The 23,279-nt window shown below is 38.4% G+C and overlaps 1 protein-coding gene across 1 annotated transcript in view; it reads right to left on the bottom strand.

Moving 5' to 3' along the window:
• Positions 1-401: 401 nt before the first annotated feature.
• Positions 402-23,279, bottom strand: part of LOC127436827 (thyrotropin-releasing hormone-degrading ectoenzyme-like) — a 173,021-nt gene continuing 150,143 nt past the window's right edge. Inside the window, exons 14-20 of the mRNA XM_051691262.1 lie at positions 22,725-22,872; positions 21,701-21,798; positions 21,419-21,526; positions 15,772-15,939; positions 8,643-8,783; positions 8,293-8,374; positions 402-1,035 (exon numbers count right to left, since the gene is read on the bottom strand). Of these exons, the coding sequence (XP_051547222.1) occupies positions 892-1,035; positions 8,293-8,374; positions 8,643-8,783; positions 15,772-15,939; positions 21,419-21,526; positions 21,701-21,798; positions 22,725-22,872 (889 nt within the window). The 3' untranslated portion in view covers positions 402-891. The remainder of the gene's footprint in view (positions 1,036-8,292; positions 8,375-8,642; positions 8,784-15,771; positions 15,940-21,418; positions 21,527-21,700; positions 21,799-22,724; positions 22,873-23,279) is intronic.

Genomic DNA, 23,279 nt, shown 5'->3' on the forward strand with positions numbered 1-23,279 from the left:
GAGATAGAGGTAGAAAAAGCACTGATTGCACCTTTTTTGGCTTTTAGTTTTTTTCATTTAAATTGTTATATATCTCCTGAAATCATACATCTGCAAAGAGACTTTATTAATATGCAAAATAAACAACAAAACAAACAAAAATAATTGTAACTGTAAACAATATCTTAATTTAAACAAAAGTGAAAATTACTTAGTATGTTTCTGCAAAAAAAAAATATATATATATATATATATATATCTGTGTATAAATATGCATATGTATAGTATATAACATAAATATATGTACAGTATAGGCATAATTGCTATCAACTCATATAGTCTTCATGTGTCAATATTGTAGCAATCTTGTATTAACCTTAAAAAGCTGAGATTTAAGCAACTTAAAAAAAAAAAAAAAAAAAAAAAAAAAATGAATCAAACAAACCATCAACCATTAACAAGGTTCATTCTTATTCTGTATAGTGCCTGTCATTTCAATTGACAGATATACTCTTTACTCGCAGTCATCTTTATTTCGATGTTTGATGGTGGAAGATATGGCCTCATTTGATATTGTACAAAATATAAGAGTCAAAAACAATGTTGGATAATGCAAGGTAAGCAAAGAGGAGCATATTACTTCAATTTAGCTTTTAAAAGAGTCTTTGCCCTCAGGACAGCAGCAGTCTTCAGAGAGTGAATGCAGTGAGGGTGCTGGGCAGCAGAGCAGCACTGTTTTTTCTCTGGGATTCTCTGCAGGAAAATATAAGCTCAATTTTGCAGATTCTCATGGTCTATAAATTTGTTTTATTTTATAATTTGTTTTTATATTTCTCGAGTCTCCTCAAGTCACTGGCCTCTAAAAGTCTGATAGAGCTTCCATGCTTAGAGTTTTCCATGCTTGATGTTATGTTAACCATCGGGAGCTTTCCGCAGCCATTGGTAGAACTGTTGCTCGTACAGTGTATGCCATTTTACATTAGCTTGAACAATCTCAACGGCTCGAGCGAACGCAGGTGACACCCCTCCTCCACTGGTTTGGACAAAGTCTTTCAGCTGAGGAGAAGAACAAAAACAAACACAGAAATGATTAACAGAGTTATGCTGAATTCAAGATATTCCCCAGACTGGCATTTAAAATTATCCTTGAATTTAGTGAGTCTGATACATCTGATGTAGGTAGTTGTGTGTTTGTGTGTGGAAGTGAAGCCCCCCAGCACCCTCATATCAGAGAGTTAAACAGGGGCAGCATATACAGTTCATTTAGATGTAAATGCCTGACATGTAATTTAGCAGATAACAACACCTTGCATTTAAAGTAACAGAATTATCTGTGTTGTTGTTTTTCTGGAAGGGAAAAGCACTTGGGTATCTGTCTAAAAAGACCTGCTCACCTCCACCACCAATTACAGGCATTAAAAATCATATCAAAAGTCTCAATTGATCAAATTGAACGTTACAAAAAAAAATTCACAATAGCTTGGGTCATGAGATGTAAATGAGTTAACACATGTTCCATGATAATTATCAATGCTTAAATGTACCACTGATTGTACTTAAAAAAAAAAAAAAAAAAAAATATGTTCCCTTTTGTAGTTTACTTCGACACTGCATCAGAGCTGACACCATGGGAACATACAGGTGGTCACTAGGCCTGAAGCCCTATACATTCACACCAATTTATTTGCTGATGCCGATTAAGTGACTCCCAATAAGGAGCTAAGTCACAAACTACATAGAAGCGTGCGCATAGAGGAGTCCCCTCAGATTTACTATGCATGATTTTGTCTCAGCCCATGTTGTTCAAGCAACTGATGCCGAAGTGGAGATTATACTCCGAGTGGCAACAAGTAAGGACATTGTTGAAAACTGCGTAACCTAAAAGAGCAAATTTCCTGTGCAGACTCCCGCATTGCAACGGACCGACGAAAACAACAGCACTTCATCGAGGCTCGCCATTTTCTCGCCACAAGATGCTATCCCTCGTCGATCCAGTTCTATGGCCTCTGAATGGAGCACTGTGAGCTTGGAGCCATTGGGGATTTTGGCTCTGAGCTTGAGAAGATGGAGTGCAGATGGACACCACACTGCTCCTTATGTCTGCCGCCCATTCTGTTACGATCCTGGCTCTTCTCTCCATCCTATATTGACAGTGTGGGATAGTGGCTGGTTTGCTGGGGGAGTAATTGGTTAATTGATTTTGATTAGGGGTGTGTTGAGAGTGTATTTAAGTACATTTTTGTGTTCATTTTCTCTGCTCTCTGTTTGGGGTAGGTTCACCTCTCCAGTGGAGTTGCCTGCACAACTCGGAGCTGAAGAGTTTACTCATCTGCAATTACTAGCTCCATGTGAAGCTTGTGTTTCTGTTTATACCCCAAGATGTTTTGCCTTAACTGTTCATTTAAATTTACTTCAATAAAATTATGTTTTAATTGCATTTTGGGTTTGATTCTCATTTATGTTACGGTCTTTAAACAAGCTGGCCGTAATGCAAATTGGGTGCTCGTCCAGGACCATATGGAGCTTTGCTGGTGAGTATATGATCGAGAGTTCAATTTTTGATCATTAATTAACTTCAGTTAGGCTGTGTTTCCAGCTGGACTGTATTTGCAATTCTTCCTACGGAATACTATTTGTTGTTTCTGTTTGTTATTTTTATTTTTTTAAGGTTTTTCTGGTGGAGGTTTAGATCTCTGTCTGTGGTCTGCTTTTAGTCTCAGAGACTAATTTCCACAGAGCTTAGCGTTTAATGCCGCCCATAGCCGAGTACACCTTTGAAGACTACGCAGGGTTTAATTAGCTTTGTATTTTTATAGTTACAAATTGGAGTTTCTCATTACTATTTAATTTCAGTGACACTCTGTGGCTTTTCACTTGTGCTAATTTAGTAAAAATCGCAATTTATTAAACATGGAAAATACCTTGTTTAGTTTATGCTGCAAATAAAAAGGACTATACACCTTTCCTAACAATGGGAACAGTGTCTTTGCCTTGTTCTGAGGATGTTGTGCCTGTGCACATACTCCGAAATACCGGGGCAGCACAGTTTATCTTGCTGGAGAGTGTTTTGCCCTTGTCTGACGAAACCGTCACTGGAACCCATATTCTGGTCAAGGGTTTAAGATGGTGTTTGGGGAAGTACCTTTGCACCGAATCCATCTCTCATTAGAGATAATGTATGGTGATGTTGTGGTTGGTGTTCATCCAATGCTCCCAGTTTCTGGTGTTACACTTACACTATATTGCCAAAAGTATTCGCTCACCCATCCAAATAATTGAATTCAGGTGTTCCAATCACTTCCATGGCCACAGGTGTATAAATGAAGCACCTAGGCATGCAGACTGCTTCTGCAAACATTTGTGAAAGAATGGGCCACTCTCAGGAGCTCAGTGAATTCCAGCGTGGCACTGTGATAGGATGCCACCTGTGCAACAAGTCCAGTCGTGAAATTTCCTCGCTACTAAATATTCCACAGTCAGCTGTCAGTGGTATTACAACAAAGTGGAAGCGATGGGAATGACAGCAACTCAGCCACGAAGTGGTAGGCCACGTAAAATGACAGAGCGGGGTCAGTGGATGCTGAGGCGCATAGTGCGCAGAGGTCGCCAACTTTCTGCAGAGTCAATCGCTACAGACCTCCAAAGTTCATGTGGCCTTCAGATTAGCTCAAGAACAGTGCGTAGAGAGCTTCATGGAATGGGTTTCCATGGCCGAGCAGCTGCATTCAAGCCATACATCACCAAGTGCAATGCAAAGCGTCAGATGCAGTGGTGTAAAGCACTCCGCCACTGGACTCTAGAGCAGTGGAGACGCGTTCTCTAGAGTGACGAATCACACTTCTCCACCTGGCAATCTGATGGACGAGTCTGGGTTTGGCGGTTGCCAGGAGAACGGTACTTGTCTGACTACATTGTGCCAACTGTGAAGTTTGGTGGAGGGGGGATTATGGTGTGGGGTTGTTTTTCAGGAGCTGGGCTTGGCCCCATAGTTCTAGTGAAAGGAACTCTGAATGCTTCAGCATACCAAGAGATTTTGGACAATTCCATGCTCCCAACTTTGTGGGAACAGTTTGGGGATGGCCCCTTCCTATTCCAACATGACTGTGCACCAGTGCACAAAGCAAGGTCCATAAAGACATGGATGAGCGAGTTTGGTGTGGAAGAACTTGACTGGCCTGCACAGAGTCCTGACCTCAACCCGACAGAGCACCTTTGGGATGAATTAGAGCGAAGACTGCGAGCCAGGCCTTCTCGTCCAACATCAGTGTCTGACCTCACAAATGCGCTTCTGGAAGAATGGTCAAAAATTCCCATAAACACACTCCTAAACCTTGTGGAAAGCCTTCCCAGAAGAGTTGAAGCTGTTATAGCTGCAAAGGGTGGGCCGACGTCATATTAAACCCTATGGATTAAGAATGGGATGTCATTTAAGTTCATATGCGTCTAAAGGCAGATGAGCGAATACTTTTGGCAATATAGTGTATCTTGGGAAATTATTTAGCTGAGGGAAATGTTTGGGTAAAGACTGATGTTGTGACTTTACCCATAGTTGACCCTGTAGCAAAAACGTCTTCATTAAATAAGTGTGATGAATGCACAAAGACATTTCCTGAATTATTTCCTGCTTGTGCTGTGTTTTCAACTAGTGATGTAGGAAAATCAAAAACTAGTGATGTGCCTAAATGTTCTATTGAAAACTAAAAAAATCCTGATGTGTCTTATTTACAGTCAAAGAGTGATTGTGCAGACAACATCAGTGTAGCGCCGCCACATGACTCTGATAATGTAAATGTTTCTGTAACATCTAAGACTAACTTGAAAGATTCTGTTCATGCTGATTTTGATAATTCTTATGGTTGCTCATTGTCTTCACTTTCTGAGGTCCCATGTGAATACCTAATCAAAGTACAACTATCTGATGACACTCTTAAAGATTTGTTCTCTGTAGTGGTACACGAAGAAAAATTTTATGATTCATCCTCACAATATTTCCTCAAAGATGGCTTGCTTTGTAGAAAGTGGATTTCACACAAAGAGTTTTCTCCTGAAAGTAAGGTCCAGACCATAGTCCCTTGCAGATTCAGAGAATCAGTTTTAAAGCGGTCTTTTTTAGGGTGTTGCTGGTCTAGTCATACGGGGGTAAGGAAAACGCATGATTGGATCATGTGCAGGTTTTATTGGCCTAAGCTCAAGCGAGACATGGCTAGGTTTATAAAATCTTGTCATACTTGTCAGTCTACTGGAAAGTCCAATCAAAAGGTGCCAGTGGCCTCTGTAACCGATTGCTGACTTTCAGATTTTTTAGTACTCCAGACTGTCCTAAGAATGTGCAGGTCAGCATCAGTCTATTACACCCCCATGTGTCTCCTGTACCTCCTGTGTCAGCTGGCCTAATGTCTACCTCTGTGACACCAAATACGAGTTCTTCGACTTTTCTTGGTTAATCCCCAGACACTGTAAAAAACCATAGCATATTTGACTCTTCCTTAGCGGAAGATAGTGAGGATGTGAGCGTTCCATCTCATGGAATTGGTGAAGGATGTCTCAACAATTATGAAATTCTTGACCATTTTGTTCAGCATTTGCTGAGCTTGTCTGAAAAAGACAAAGCTGATTTTGTGGCATTGTTGATCTCTCTTTTCTCTGTGCCCAGCTGCACTGTTGTCAGTGAACATTACTTTGATCTTGGTTTAGCACAACAGTTTAAGCATTATGCTTCTCGAGCCAACAAATGAGAAGGGAGTTACTTAATGATGTGTGCTGTGAAAATCTGACAGAGCTTAGATTTAGTTCAAGTCCTACTGTCTTGGTGAACAAAGCTGATTGTTCTTACAGTTTCCACACTATTTACGGAGTGCTACTGCTGCGTGGTGTTATTGCGGGAAGAGATGCTGACTGCTATCTCTGCACGTTTTCTGATGGTGGCATGGATGTCACATTTGTATCTCTTTTCAGACTGTGTTGGTTCTGCACACGATGACTTCTGCAGTCCTAGCAAGCAGATCTTGTTAAGGAGTGTTTCTCTTGAGTTCACCGTTAGCTCTGTTTGGACTTCTCCTCCGTCTCCCTCCATGGCTCGTGCTGGTAAATGAGTCAGTCACAGAGACTCTTTGCTTGTGAGGGTAATGGGCATAGGCTTTGTGCCTCCTATGAATTGTGGCTGACAAACTCTTACCCCCTGCATGTTCCCATCACACTTTGGAGGTGCTTGGAGATTGGATCAGCGCTGTTCAGAGGACCATGGTCTTCCGGCTAGCTGAAGTTCGTCTGATGTGTCCATTGTGAAACGGAGGGCGAGCCCCCATTCAGCGGATTAAATTGGGGCATTCAAACCCTCCCATCGCTCCCTTGTCTGCCCTTTAGACATCATTGAGTCAAGTTCGCCGTTCACCATGTCTCGAGAGCTCGGAAGTTAATGTGTGTCTCAGTCTCCCCTTCCTTTCCGCTGGGGAACGAGTGTTGAGTATGAGCATTGAGAACTCTCAACTCGAGTTTCCCTCTGTCCCCACAACCAAGTGTCATGTAGCACAACTAAATGTACAAGAAAGCACAATTATTCGCTATGTACATTGTTGCAAGTGCCACACATTGTCCCCCCATTACAAATGCTGGGACCATTGTGATAGGTCAATCTGTTTCCAATTTCTCCCAAGTTCACACACTCCTCCCTGCTCAAAATGCCAGGGATGAAAACTTGAGGTTGAGTTACCCTGCTGTAGATACATTTCAGGGCCCTCCTTACACATTCCTGAGTGTAATAAAAGGCAAAAACATGATTAATTGCTACTCAATCAGCCGCAGTAACGTGGGCACAAAAGTCGCCCTACGCTGCATCACTGCACGTAATCCAGCTGCCAAAATTAAGCCAAGGGCACCATATTGTGGTCACTCAGCGCCATTGCACAACATAAAATTATGCTATCCCTGTGTTAACCCCCACTGTCTGCATGCTTATCAGCCTAGCAACAGTTACAGTCTTTATCTAATTTCGAGTCCTTCCATTTGGGCTTTCTTTAGCATCTTCATTAAATGCATGTGTTTGGCTCTTGCCCCTCTGAGGCTCTAGGGCATCCACATTTTGAATCATTTTTATGATTGGTTGGTTGATCAGTCTTAGCACAGCATTCGACATGGTTGACCATAAAATCCAGTTTGACATTGCATCTGAGTATTCGGGCTCATTCTTCTAGAAGCGTGGCATCTTCTTGGGCTTTGGCTAGAGTTGCTTCCTTGGAGGACATTTGTATGGCGGCAGGTTGGTGCCTCTCTGCGTACTTTTGTCAGATTTTATCATCTGGATGAGGGTTTAATCCTGATTCCCATGTTCTATCTGCTGGAACAGGGATGAACTTATAATTTTTGTATGTGTAGTCTGCTTGTGAGCCAAAATATGCTTGCCACACAGGTTAATACAGTTGGTGGCTACTGGTCGTATGGTGTTATGGTATACTGTTCCTATGGCGTCAGCTCTGATGCAGCGTCGAAGTGAACTACGAAAGGGAACGTCTTGGTTATGTGTGTAACCCTGGTTCCCTGAGTAGGGAATGAGATGCTGCATAGCTGGCCATAATAACTGGTTGTTGTACAGGCTCATGCCTTTTGTAGAAAATCTGATGGGATGGTGCCAAGCAGACGAATATAAGGAGCCCGTGACATAGCTCCTCATTAGGCATCGCTTAAAAGCCACTAGACAATAAATTAGCATGACTGTATAGGGCTTCAGTCCTTGTGACCACCAGCGTGTTCCCATGGCATCAGCTCTAACACAGCGTCTCATTTCCTACTCAAGGAACCAGGGTTACATACGCATCCGATACGTTTTTAATTATCATACAGTTCTGCTCCACAGAAATAGATGAATTGCTCTATCAGGATTTAATTGTCAATGACAGAATGGTAATGCTCTGTTTATGAAAACACTCGGGGGGGTTGTGTTATCTCTGTGGGAATGATAAATTGTGAAGAGGAAGGCAACTTTATGAGAAATTGCTGTGCTGCAGTGAGAAGCATCAGTAGTCTGTGCCCTCTGGGACTGATGCTGAATGAATTTAAATAAGTGCATATGTGTCCCATTTCTTGTAATAAGGTTAAGCAGTTACAATGAGGAAATAACGGCATAAAAAAAGTCCACAGCACAATTTCGCAATCTGCAAAGTCTACTTTTGCTTATTTTCTATACCTTAATACTTTATATGATCAAAGTTTTTAGGGAGCATTATTTTTTCATGAAGAGTCATCAATTGTTTATTATCAGTTTAGTTTGAATGATCTGGACTGCAGCTTATCTCAAGGTGTGTATAAGACCCGACTCACCTCATTCAACTCGGCCTCAGTGTTGAGAAACTCTGTCACACCGCTGATTAATTTAGAGTTCATAAATAAAGCTTCACCATACCTGTGAACAAGAGAGACACACTTATTAAAAATACTTGTTTATATATCACACCACACAATTCTAATGAGCCCAGCAAACATACTGTAGAGCACTCAATATTTCTCTCTATAATGCTCTCTGCCTCTCTAAACACAAACAAGAAAATCAGATTCACCAATGGATATCTAATGACAGTGTGAAAGCAAATTGAAATTCATATCAGGGATTGAAGGTTAAAGTCATAGATAAACAGGGTGATAAATGAAGGGGCTCTATCTGCTAGATTTACCAGGAATTCAATATTTCCCATTTCTCTCTGAAATTTCTCCATGCTAAATGTCTTCCAATCGGATTGCGGCCCACATGTATGATGACATCAATCACGTCCTGATCTGGCACCAGGTCAGAGGTCAGGGACAGGTTCAGGAGTCTGTGAACAACAAAACAAATAGGAGATATGAACAGACGCACCGAATCTGCACACTGTTCCCACATTTTCTGTGTTGACTTTGAAGAAAAATGTGTGGTATCAATTTAAACATGGTAAAATATGTTATACAGTATGTAATAAATACAGTCTTATTGGTAGCTGAAGGCATTATTAAAGTAGACAAAATATATTTTAAACAAAGTTCTGCGGGCACATATAAAGTCCTGGATATAAATCAAGAATAATTTATGATTTATGACGCTATTTCAATCATTTTCTCAGATCATTTTGTATCAGTTTTAAATTTGAGCAAATCTGAGATGAAAATGCATAAAATCACATTTTATCACATAAAATTGCCATTTTCAGCCACTGACAGGCAAAGTGATGCACAATTATTAAAAATTTGTTTTCAATAGTGTGAGCCAGCATTTTGAAAAAGTAATTCACCTGAGAAGCCCAAATCAAACACAGACAGACCCATTCACTTCAAATTGGAGCAAAAATGTCAAGTAGATAAAAAAGGGCAGAAGTAGAAAATTAATGGTTACACATAAAGACACTGTCACAGTGATCAAGTTTTCAGTTTGCAATTACATGAGAGGTGAATCACTTCACTGTGGTTTGGGTCATTTTTGTTAAACTGCTGCTCTGGCTTGAACTCTAGAGCTTTTGTTCTTTGAGTCACTTGTACCATCTTTTCACGAACACACTGGAGATTATTGCCACGGTGACAAAACTCACATGTGTGCAGACTGCAGTTTCACAGCTCAAAAATGTGGCATCTTCTGGTTCCTCTGTGGACAAGTGGGAACAAGCTTTGCAGAACAGTTTTATTTTGTTGTGGCGATTCTTAAATAATTTTTTAGCATGTTCACAATTTTGAAATATAGTTTGCAATTCTGATTGAGCTTGTAGTTCTGTCATCTGACTCATGTTATAGAATTCTAGCAGTTATATTTGTGGCAGTATGAAAATGTCCACATGTCTGATGTTGATGTTTCCTGTCATTTAAAACCCCTAAAAGTACTGACAATCATGACATCCCCATAAAGCTACACCCTTGGCTATGAATACCACACTATTATATTACGAACAACATTATTATTTCTGATGTATACAATTTGCACACCATCCACAGTATTGACATTTTCTGTATGCATGGAATACCCTGTTGATCTACTACATTAATGTGAATGTGCTGTATACAAACAGAGCTTACTGCATGAAATGCTGTATCCAGAGGTGGAAAGTAACAAATTACAACTACTCTCATTACAGTACTTGAGTACATTTTTCAAATTTTTCTACTTTAAGTATAAATAAATAACTAAATAAATAAATAAAGTACTTGAGTTGATTAAAAATGAAGTATTCAATATCGCTACAGTTATTTTTCACCACAATTACAAAGTACAAAAAAAAAAAAAAAAAAAAAAAAATACAAATACAAATATTTCTGAAATTTTGAGAAGTCTTTGGGAAGAAGAAATCAGCAAGTTATAAGCACTAAATCGGTTTATAAACTAAAACGCGCTGTGCACGGCATGATGGAAGCCCGCAGGGCACATCATCATGAGCACAGAAGCATAAACTGCTGCCGGTGTCCTCTCTTCTCTAGCTTCTTCAAGATTTTCTGCCCTGTCACTATACACAAGAACTGTAATACTGTGATTTTCTGCATATTTCATTTTATTCTGGAAAGGAGCCGTTCATTCAGGTACGAGGGAACCGTCTGAACACGTTTAACCACTGATCAAACTTCACTTGCTTTTAAGGTAGGCAATGTTTAAACTGTCAAACATTAACACAATGTAGTTTGACATATCTTGTTTAACTGCTACTATAGGTCTAAAACAAACTTTTTAAATACCTCAGAAATATACAATGCCAATAGTGTCAGAAATTAATGAGGACTCAGGGCAAAAATGTCACCGAAATTGATAAAAATATCCCCGAAATTCAAAATATGGGGGCAAAAAATGCCCACGCAACGAGTTCCCATGTCTTATAATATCTGATATAATCACAATTACATACATTGCGATCTTCTTTTGACTTTTCACCGAACACTTTTTTTTTCCCACCGTCCGGTTCCTCACATCATCACGCGCACAGATGGGCTATCCACTTCTATCAATCTGCATCAGTTCAGCATTGTACTACCACATTAAATTCCATAACCATTCACCCCTCTTGTTCAAAATAAACTGTCCTTGCAGGTAATACTCGCTCACAATGCAGTACTGTACTTCCCTGCCCTGTGATGCTGTTTATCTGTCTGAAAAGCCTCAGCCGCTAGAGGCCAAAAGTGTGCAAGGGACTTAATACAGTTATTTCAAACCATAATAATAATAATTTGCTATTAATGATTTTGACACTATTTTTGGTCAATTTAATACATCCTTGGTGAAAGGAAGCAACAATTTCATTCAAGAACAAAAATGTCTTTGTGTTCTAAAAATGGAAGCGAATATACTATATTTAATATAATTTTCATAAAGTAACATGTAACGTAATTACTTAAGTAGTTTTCTACTTATTTACTCTTACTTGAGTCATAATATTTCTCAGTACTTTTACTTGTACTCAAGTGTAGCAAATTAGCTTAAAAAGGGAATTATTTATAATTAATTATAACTGGTTATAATTAATAATAAATATTTACATTAGATCTTAGAATTAACTGTAGCAGAATCGATATTACAATTATTCGATCTGTCCGTCCACCGAGCAGACAATATAACTATTTATCAATTCTAGGAAGATTACTTTCCTGGCCAAGGAACAATAGCCTTCCTACTTATACAGTGCTAGCAGTAGTTTAGCATGTAGCAAGGAGCAACATTCAGTGACTTTGAATTGTGAGCGGAACACAGAGACAATCAATTGTGAATATAAGGGATTTAATAAATGAAACTATAACTAACATACAAACAAACTAAGCAAAACATACATATATAGAATGAAGGAAAGTAAGGAAAGGAGAGAGAAGAGCAAAGAATGGCAGTATTTCACATCAATTAACCACAACCTAAATGAGAATCATCAGAGGCACAATTCACCTTAAAAGGGGTTCAAACTTAAACACGCATCTAATCAGTTGTAAATGGTTACTTGCATTGGTTTGTTGCTGAATAAGAGTCTTGATGCGGTAGACGAGGTTCTCGATGATTTCTTTAGGAGTGAGTTAAAGAAGTCCACAGCAAATCCACAAAGTTACTTGAAGGTAAACACTGCCAGAAGGTTAAACTCAAGAGGAGAGTTTTGGAGTGTGTTGGTCTCAAGAAGAAGAGTTTTGAGCGATGATTAGTCTGCGTTCTGGAGTTTTAATAGTTCATTGCCGCACCCACTTTGTGGGTGGAGTGGCCAATCAGAGGCATGCATTTTGAGCGGGAGAGACATCCTTTGTCTCCGTTTATGGCCCATTCGCATTTTATTGCTGATCTGGACCGCTAGTGCAGCTTTTAATTCAAAACATAATAAGAATTGTTCGATGCATTTCACGATCACATGGTGTACATTATTGTGTGAGAAATAAAGAGAAGATCATTTTGATACCAAGAAGGTAACCTCCAGACGATATTAACGCAGAGATACACTCATACACTTGAATATAGGCATTTAACATCTAACTAATACAAGTAAAGGGTTTTAACTAAGTTAATATAATAGGGGAATATACATACAACACATGCATATAGCAGATACATTTATAACTGCTTACTATGGCCTAAATAGAGAAAATGTCTTTAGGTGTGTGTGTGAGACGTGTATTGGAATTACTGGAGACAGACAACTGCTCTGGTGCCTGGCATGGGGGTCACCCCCCTTTCTGTGGAATGTGTTTGAAGCTTGATGGAGACACTCCAGAGGCGACCTGTTTTAGCATCCTTTTGATAGTGATAAAGACCATCTGCAATTTAGCACCCATATAAATGTAAACGCGGAGGCCAGGTCAGTAATTTATATGCAAATGTCAAAAGACTAAAAGGTTTTTTTTTAAACAAAGTGTAATTAGCCATCACTGATCTTACACAGACATTACACAAGTGAATTATTTCTTCAGTAACAGTACTTTTACTTAAGTAAAAACCAAAACAGTATTCTTTCCACCACTGGCTGTATCCCATAATGCAGACTAGCATACTACTTTTTGAAACATTTATTGTTGCATAATGCATAATGTTTCACATACTATTTTATTTTTTTAAATAATAGTCTGTAGACAGTTTATACTGTGCAGTATTCAGCAAGCAGTATGCAACACACACACACACACACACACACACACACACACACACACACACCCCTAATCTGGCATAGGGTTTTTGCTTGCATGGCATGTGAAATTTAAGGGCAGCTGAAATCAATGAACTCCTGCTAGAGGTTTTCTACACTCTTTCAGCTCTGACACATAAGAAAAGGTGGACATCTGAACGCAAGTCATGAAAAATTTTATATCCTCAATCTTTGGAGTCCTGCAGAGATCTGAACAAACTGACATCAGTATAATTTAAAATACAGGCAGAATTCCTGCACTGACAGTCAATCATTATACTGAAATGAGTTTTCAAATGAATCAACATAACTGTGTCAATTAGACTTGACTAGACCTAATCTGGGTTTAAGAAAAAAAATATGTTAATCTAGTTTGAAGAGATCTCAGACATTTCCACATTGCCACATCCGATTTAAATTTCATTCGGATTGTAAGGGGTGGTGTAAACCTTTTCTAATCCATTTGAAAAGAGAATTTTTGCCATGTAAACACTTGATCGGATTGCTTTGAGAAACTGGGACAATCTGCGCTTGTTCAGTACTGACGCAGTAATGGCATCATGATGTTTCACGCACAACGACACACTTTCATCACAGTGGGCTGAATATATTTGTGACCATAAAGAAGTAACAGCGGTGAATGGAGAAACACCTGTGAAATGACGTCAAGAAAAGCATCCAAAAGTTGCTTTTGATCCATGCCAAGTGCCAGGAAAAATGTTGCTAGATTTGACTTTCACAGACATTTAAATATATACAGAAGACAGAAGGAATGTGGAGTTTTGGTCAAATAATATATGGTATATGGCAGCGAGATCATTTAATGATATCACATGAAACAGGTAAATAGAACTGACCTCTTGGCTCAATTCAAAGGCGGTATATTTCAAAGCTGGATGTTTTTATTGTTACTGGAAAATGAGTAAATGGTATATTTGAACATTTTGAATATAATATTTTTTGTTATTTATGATGTATTGAATATTAAAACTACAAGCATAACGTCATATACTCATTTTTAGAGAATCTGAAATAATTTTGTGGCTCAAAGTCAAGTGTGAACTCCCCTTCAAACGGCAAAGGAATGCTGTATAATCATGCAGTGTACACGTCACAATAGCAGTTCCGATCTGATGCTTGATACATATACGTAAACGCTCACATCAATCCGATCACTTTATGCAGCATTCATGTAAACAGTTCATTCGGAATCATCAATCGGAATGATTTAATTCCGATTAAAACAAAAAGCGTCCATGTAAAATGCAGCTACTGTTTACAAACTTTACAAAATTGAGCATATTAAGAATGATACGAGTGTTCAAAAAGACATGTAAACAGATATTAAAGCATGGTTCAGATATTGGGGTCAGATTGACCAGGGTTTCATTCTAGTTTTGTATAACAGACAGCAAAGGAATTTTTCAGGGTATTTTCAGTCTAATGTCTGTGAAAAGTATCATGGTAATAATTTTTTAACATGTAACATAGTAATACAATGGCATTCTTTGAAGTATCATGGCAAAAATGTGACATACTGTAAACTTTAGGTAAAAAAAAAAATAAAAAGAATAAAATAATAATCCCCCTGATTAATTACCAATAATGTCTGAAGTCAAATGCAAATAAAGTCAAATGAGAGACATTTGAGGCAAACGCAACACCAGAAACCCTCTGGACAAGATGTGTGAATCATCATGGACCACCTGTGGGGTTTCAGCTCTAATAAGACTTAAAATGATGCCCAGCATCTGCTATATGACACATCAGACGCTACCTGCAAACTGAACAAATATACCAAAACACTATATTTATTTTATTTATTTATTTATTTATTTATTTATTGGTCTTTGGAAATGATTAATAAAATGAAATGCAGAACTCCAGATGTCAAACACAAGACACTGTTAATAATCTCTCAGAGGTGAATCAACAGCTAGCTGATACCTATCCAGTTGTTCACATACACCACACTGTAGTCAATATAGTTATCACAGCATGCTAATGAAATGCATTGTAGCAGCAGCCACTATGGTCTCATTAACACATGAGTATTGATACTGTTTGTGTTTTTATATTAAGGAAGTCTACCATATTTTTATAACACTGTTTCTGCTTCATTCGTCCCATCATCTGCTAACATCCAGATTTATAGTAATAACTCAGAAGCATTTTTGGGTTGCTGGGCAAGACTTCTTGGCCTTTTCTTTGCAATGTTCCTATATGCAGAGCACTGAAATGTGCACATATTTGTTGTTCTACATTGTCTGTCTCTGTTCTCAACAGAGCTACACTGAATCTATCCCACAGGAATCAGTCTGTTGAGTATACTGAACGTTCACTGCAGAGATGGGTCATAGTGACTCTTTACATGACCAAGTTTCTCTTTCTCAGTGCATCCATAAAACAGCCAAACCAATGAAAGAGAACAAATTGAGACGTCAAACAACCAGTATGTCATGAGAGAACTGCTTCAGAACATGTGTGGGCTCTGGGATCTTATTGTATGGGCTGTACAGGGTGTAATCCATCACCATTCTCATCCTGCTATTAAGTTTGACAGGATTTAGGGCACCATGTAGACTTGAAAGAAAAGCTCCTACAGCAGCCATTGTCTTTGCTGGCCCATCAGAGGAGTGAGTGGAGCTCAACTACTGTGAGTGACATTGTTTTTGTGACTTTTCAAGTTGCAAGAGTGTGAACTGACCTGTTGAGCAGGAAGCTGTTGTCACTACAGGTCAAGGCCTCCAGAAGAATCTTCTTCTCAGAGACAGCAGTGGAGGAGTGGAACTTCATCCAGATAAACTCCCACACATCTTCATCCATTAGAGACACGCCTGTGCAGTACACAATGTCCCGCACGTTGGGGGGAATCCTGGAGGACAGAACATTGACAGTAACTTTTAGGGCCCCTGCATACTTTCAACGAAATTGAAAAATGAACAAGTGTGACGTCATTTTAAATCTGTCCAAAAAGGTGTTTTTGAATTCATTTCAGAGGTTCGTGACAGCTCGCCATGGTGAACTTTCAGGAAAACTTATAACTAGCTGCTAAACTCCCTCTTACCGCCATTTGTCCATGTCATCGGCAGGTGTGACCTAGAGCTCCACCTACATTGAGGCTGACAGCTACTGTGCCCTTCAAGTGGACTTGGAAAAATCATAATTTTGAGTTCCGAGCACATGAATGACCCAGCAAAGTCAGAAGTTCAAGTGGGAAACTCGTAATTCTAGATGATACCCGAGTAGCCGAGTTGGGAGGAGTCCTAAACTTTCAACATGGTGGAGGAGAGTACAGTTTCTGTAGTGAATGACAGGTTTTGTTCATTTTTCTGAACACAGCTAATTGTTTGTGCTTGCCGTTTTGGTCATATTAATTTATGTACTGTATATCCGCAACCATTCTATGCATGTTGTACATTTTTACACTGGGAAAATGGCTTGTATTTGACCAAAATTCCATTATCGTCAGCAAGCTAACTGAGTGATATGTATTATGGTGTCAAAACAAAAGTTCCTCAAGAAATATGAATGAATGAACCTGGCATGTTTCCTGTTCTTTCTGAAAACAAAGCATGTGAACACGACATACTCGTAATTACCACTTCAGAAGTGGGAAGTAGGAAAATTCCTATAGCACATGAAGGCAGCATAATTCCCATTTAGTCAGTTAAGATCAGTCAACATGAACACACCTGTGTGCAGAGTTATTAGCAAGCTGGTGCAAATTAACCTATATCTGTACTATCGCCCGCGCAGAGTCCTCAAAATTGCCGTAGTCTTCAAAAGTAATGAAATTTATTCAAACACATTTAAGTGCCCATTCACTCATGTGCCATGTGCAGCCAAAGCCATTCACACATCTGCCCAAAGTGAGATATGCCTATCATCATTCTTTTGTCTGATAGTCAGACACACATCTGACCATCAACACTCTTTTACACCCATCTTTGCAATAGTGTTAGTGCTATTCTAAATTATAATAACAGAGTGTAATCAGTGCATATTAGTGCAGTATATAGCGTGTTAGCGCTTTAGAGCCATTAAATCAGAAAACAAGACAAATTACGCATTTTCTACTGCAAATATATTACCATTGTCAAGTGGTTAAAACTGCATCTTTTACTGATCTCAGATAAATTCTATTCAAAGAATGAGTATTGAAAATTTGCATTTTTTTTAAATGCACTCTGCGAGTCACTTCAGTCTATTACGATGGACTTCAGAGGATGAACTGATGCCAACTCCAACCATAAGACATGGGATACTTCATATGCCACTGCCTGAACCTTGGACTTAGGATAGACCTCACCAAAATGACCTGCCGTTTGAACTGTGATGCACCTCACTGATCTCTGCCTGCATCACCTTGGTTTAATGATGGACTACACTCTTATAATGGAATAAACAGACTATCAATTAATTGCCAACAAAAGCCTTCATCGGCCAACTAACAAAATACAATGCATCTATGTGAACCTCGGCAGTTAATCCAGGATGAACTTCAAAGGCATTAGTCATTAATCTTACAGCTCATTCATAATCTTTGATTAAACACTGACCCTTAACACTTACTTAGTTTAGTCATTTTAAACCATGACTTGCACTGCAAATAAATAACTAATATTGGCATTATATTTATGCTGTTTAGCCAGAGGGGAACTGGCCCTCACAGTGAGCCTGGTTTCTCCCAAGGTTATTTTTCTCCATTAAACAACACTTTATGGAGTTGTGTGTTCCTTTCCACAGTCGCCTTCATCTTGCTCACTGGGGTTCTAAATACAATTATTATTTAATTATTTATTTTTATACACAATTTACAGTCATATTTAATCAAACTACACAATGATGACTCTAAGACTTTATAGATATTACAGTTTTATTTTCTGTTAAAGCATGATTTTTTTGTAAAGCTGCTTTGAAATGATGTGTGTTGTGAAAAGCGCTATACAAATAAAAATGACTTGACTTGCGAAGTTCAGAGATTTCACACATACTGGTCTGATCAGCTTCCGAATTCGCTTCGCATTTTCTTCCCACCAATAAAAGCAGATCCTCATCTGTTGGTTTATATGAATCCAACAAGAACCCAATACAAATAGAGTAGAATTTAACAAGAATCAAAATATTAAAAGTATTGGCTTGTAATATAAAGGCTTTGCTTTTGAAGCACAGACACCATTATGCCTTCTCTTACCCAACACCTCAACGATACACATCTTAGACTTAAATGTAACTGCAGGATTTGGTGAGAGATTCAGAGGGAAAAATAGTGTAATTCAGCACTGCACACTGCAGGCAAATGCACAAAGAAAAATTCATTTGCGATATTCGAGTAGTGTTTTTAATACTCGAGTATATGGTGCAGAACGAGTACTCGAATACTCAAACATTTGCAATCATTGAAATATTTTACATTTACAACTGAATTGATGGAGCCAAAAACGGGCCATAAATCTAGAATTTTCTTTTCCATAAATGCAGAGGCTAACTTTTTAGACTCAATGTAATTACACTGATTAGCATATATGCACATAATCCATGAATTTTATACCCAGTTCACACTGGAAGTGAGCAGCACATCATGACTAAATTAGATCACAGCCATTACAATCAACTAAGCTGTCTAGGTGGAAATGTACCGATATTGGGCAATTGCTGTGTACACGGCTTCATTGATTATAATGGGCGCAATCTTGTTTTGTTGTGTGGCAATATGTCACTTGCTGCTAGTGTAGTTTTTCAGTGGTTTTGTGACTGAGTTCATTAAACATGCTACAGCACAATCTGTAATTGCCCCTACATCATATTTACACCTCATCAGATCACATTGTGTTTCACACTAAATCTAGTTTTATTTCCTGAGAATTCCATTCTCTTGGAGAGAAAATGTTTCACTTGTTTGAGAAAGACTTTGTTTAATACTCAGGGTTTAAAAGATAGCAAGTCACAAGTCTAAGCCTAAACCTCCAGAAGAACCAATAATTAGTGTGTGCAAGTGTAGTTCTAAATGTTTGTATTCATATGCATGTGCAAGATGCTTTCTTTTGCAGTTTCTTCTTGAAAACATACTAAAATGCTCACTATTAAGTGCCATGATCACACTAATGAGAGCATATGTATGAAAAGCTTAAATTCTCAATCCTGTACAATTCTCAAGGCTTTTAAATTCAAATTGAACCACATTTCATTGATCCTTCTCAAATGGTCTTCTGGTGTCTGAAATCACATACCATCTTTTAGTCCTTTGGGTTCAGATTGTGCATCATTTTCACAAAGAACTTTCTGTCCCAGCGAAAAATGTCCATGATAACACTGTTCTGATATAATCTGAGATATTTAAGCAATTTCTTCTTGAGGTCAGAAATCTGAGGCAGATCATAGCTGCAAGTCTCTACAGCAGCTCACTAAGTGAATTTAAAAAGCACAGTGTAATATATAGTCAGAGAGCATGTCTCAGATATAAAGGTCATAATGTGCTTTCTATGGGCCTGTAATATCATCTGGTTACAGTTCACAAAATAATAGCAGTCTACAGGAGAGCTACAACAGAGAGAAACAAGCTCTCAGCCATATAAAGAGAGTCATGAAGCGATGCAAGTTATATTCCTACAAGAAGAAGAAATAACATTAAACCCCTGGAGGAGCCGCAGCATTACAGTCACTGAACTTTTGATGTGCTCGAACAAAGTGCAATAAAGACCAGCTGATTCTGAATGAGCCATCATAGCCCTTCGGGAGTTTTGATGTAGAAATAGAGAGAACTGAACCTCCTTTCACATAAAACATTATATAAAATCCAATTGAAGCTTATAGATTGAAATTGCCGCATCTGTGAAGGTGATGTCTTGTTTATTACGGAAGGAAGGAAAGGCGAATTCAAAACATGTCGGTTAAGGAATAATATTTGTGATGTTCCGTTCCAACTCAGGAATTAAAAAAATAAAAAATAAAAAAAGAGAATGAAGACAGGGGATGACACAAATCAAATTTTCTTACAAGACTTCCTGAAAATGTTTGATTTGTTTCAATATTTGTCTGTGTGAGGCCAATTTCTAATAAAAGTCTATTATAAAACGAGCCAGTGTACATTCTTTAAGGAACTTTTTAGGGAACTCAAACTTTTGTTCTTGAAACAATTTACAAGTTTACAACAATTTATAAGTTCTTTCATTTACATTGTGTGCGCCTTTGCTGTTTTAAAAAGAGACTAAATCTATGTCATTGCACTAAAAAAAGTTTCCCCCGACAGAGGCGTTGACTATGATTTCAGTTGTTTTCTTTTTTCAGTGTGTGGTATCTTTTTTTAATCAATAAAGCACAGGAGCTTTTGTTAGTGTGTCTCTGGCTGTACACTGATCTGAAGCCTGTTTTTGTAGTTTCTGGACCATTAATGCTGCTCGGTCATTCCTGTGACATTAGCATCACCTAAACCATAAAATAAAAAAATAAAAACACACATAAAAGGTCAAACACATTCCTCTCATATGATCTGCTCATCCCTGAATCTCAAATTAAACAGACACTTTAATTATCCCAGCAGTACTAGAGGTCATTGTTGAAGAAGGGACAATGAAGGACACATCTGGCAGATTTAAACTTCTGCTGTAATTTCAGAGGAAAGCATTACATTATTTGAAATATAATTGAGATGGAAAGCTTTCAATACACAAACAAATGGCCACATTTGTGCTGCTATAGTGTTTATTCTGCATTATGATCACTAGTCCTGCTGCTGGCATAGTGTGGTGTGTTCAACATTAAATTACTGTCATGAATGTGAACATTGCTGTGGCCAGTGGGGGAAAAATGTTTTTTTGATGAACAAATGTGTTGCCATGGACCCTTTGGATATAGCTGCTTATGCATGATTGTTGAAAGGGTTAAAATGCTTGACATATCGATCAGAAATCAAAGTGTCCCCCCACACACACACGTCAGCGCTCATTCACTCATCTCTCAGTACAAAAGTAATGTGTGTTTGACCAAATCAAAGATATAACACACTCTGGCCATCAGTCTGTTGGCTCTCAGTATGCTGTCACAATGATGGATGTATTTAACTTTGTCATGTACATTTCTTTAGACTGAGCAAAAGCCATATCGATGCGATGTCAGTGTTACATGCAGGATTGTAGTTTTGGAGAAGGGCACTAAATCGCTGACTGAGTGACATAAAAGAAATTAGTGTTGTTTATTTCATGTCTATATATAATTTTACAGTGCCCAAAATTCTCTAATCACATCAGATTCAGAATGAAAGCTTACAATTCAGCGATTCAGTGAGTGAGCTTATAAATCTTAAATAACTCTATAACTCTTAAAGTAATAGAGTTATATGTAAACGTCCTCACCTGTTCTTGTTGCTGGAAATCCAGTCTGAAATGAGAGACACAGCTTGACGATGACAGTGTTTGTTTCCAAAACTACAGGCCAACATGATCACCTCTCTCTGCAGCTCTCTAAGGAGGAAACATTTCAGGAGAAATTCAAACAGGAGGAATGAAAAATTTAATACAGGTCTACTGGGGTCATTTTTATCTCTGGAGGTGGAAAATATCTGACATACACTTTAGTGTCCTCAGTTAGGCCACATATATAATTCAAGATAGACATGGGATTAAAGATAGACTCACTCTGTCTGATAAGCAGCCTGTATGAAGGAGCCATCAGAGGAAGTGGATGGCCAGCCCATCTTGTGATACTTTGGTGACACCTGTTTTAGTACATAGTCCTGATGATGGAGAAGAAACAAAGATTAAACAAAGATAAAACAAAACACTCAAAACAATTTTTTATTTTATTTTTTATTTAAAAAAATATATAAAACAGTAACTTGTAAAAACAGTTCATTCAGAAATTTCCACATATATATGGCATACTTTTAGATGTCTCTGCATATAAAGCTGGGATAGGAGAATACATTGTGTATTTGTGCCCAGGGGGGACATCACAATAGGTGATGTCATGGCTTATTTAACGTGACTTCTCTCCTTCATGCTCTCTTACTGAGACAAGTGAATGCTTATAATAAGACCTGCTAGGTTGCAAATACAATTCTCAAAACACTCACACTTACAAGCGCATAAACACACACCAATGACGTAGTAGTCCACATCCAACTGGGTGGTACGACTGGTGGTATGAGTGTTTATCAAGCTAATACTACAGCCATTGAGTGATGCATTGCTGTTTTACCAGTAGATTAACCACAGCTAGATGATTGGTGATGCCATTTGTGTGTGAACAGATCTACACAATGCTGGTCACACATGCATAAACACACACACTGGGCTTGGACTGACAGCTGAGACACCTGGTCACATGATTTAAGGGCACCTGACTAATCAGCTCCAGCTGTTTCCTGTCTTGTATTAAAGTATAAACATCTACTAAGTGTGACATGGTAAACACATAACAATGACAGAGATACAGAGAGAAGATGCTATTAAAATCATCAGCCATTCATCCCTGACATTAAAAAAGTCCATTAGAGAGGAGCTAGAACGACTCTTCTGAATTCACGGTGTGTGTGTGCGTGTGATACTTTACATGACTAGAAGATGAATTAATATAAACACACTAAACAGAAATTGAAATGATGAGAAATCAGACTAGTTTTTAAAAGAAAAAATTGAACTGATGTGAGATCACACTCACACTAAACAGACTGTGGTCTTCTGTCCGTTCCAGGAGTTTATCCAGCTGGTAAAGAGCTCGACTAGCAGCATGCCATGGCAGAAACTCACTCTCCTGAGACAAGTATGAGATGATCTGCATGGGGATATTTTGAGGCAGATACCCCGCTCTACAGACACAAAAAGGGGGGGGGGGACTGTATTAAAGGTCACACTGAAATCAGATGCCAGCAATGAATTACTGTGATGACATCTGTACATAGACACGTAAAACATAATGGATTCAGAGCTTCAAATGTAATATGTATATGTTATGTTTGCATGCATATTTATGTATATTTCACCTGGTTGACAGGTCATTAACGTTTGAATACAAACAAATGTGAAAACATTTCATCATTATTTGAATAAAATAACTACAGACATTCTGCTTTGTGTGGTGAGTCATCATGAGCTAAAAGACACAGACATACACAAACACACACACACACAACAACAACAACTTTCTTCTGTACAGCTGCAGTCATCACTTTGCATAAATTCATAAAACATCAGATCAGGAGCACTAACAGCACAG

The sequence above is a fragment of the Myxocyprinus asiaticus genome, chromosome 47, assembly GCF_019703515.2.
Source record: "Myxocyprinus asiaticus isolate MX2 ecotype Aquarium Trade chromosome 47, UBuf_Myxa_2, whole genome shotgun sequence".
Lineage (NCBI taxonomy): Eukaryota > Metazoa > Chordata > Actinopteri > Cypriniformes > Catostomidae > Myxocyprinus > Myxocyprinus asiaticus.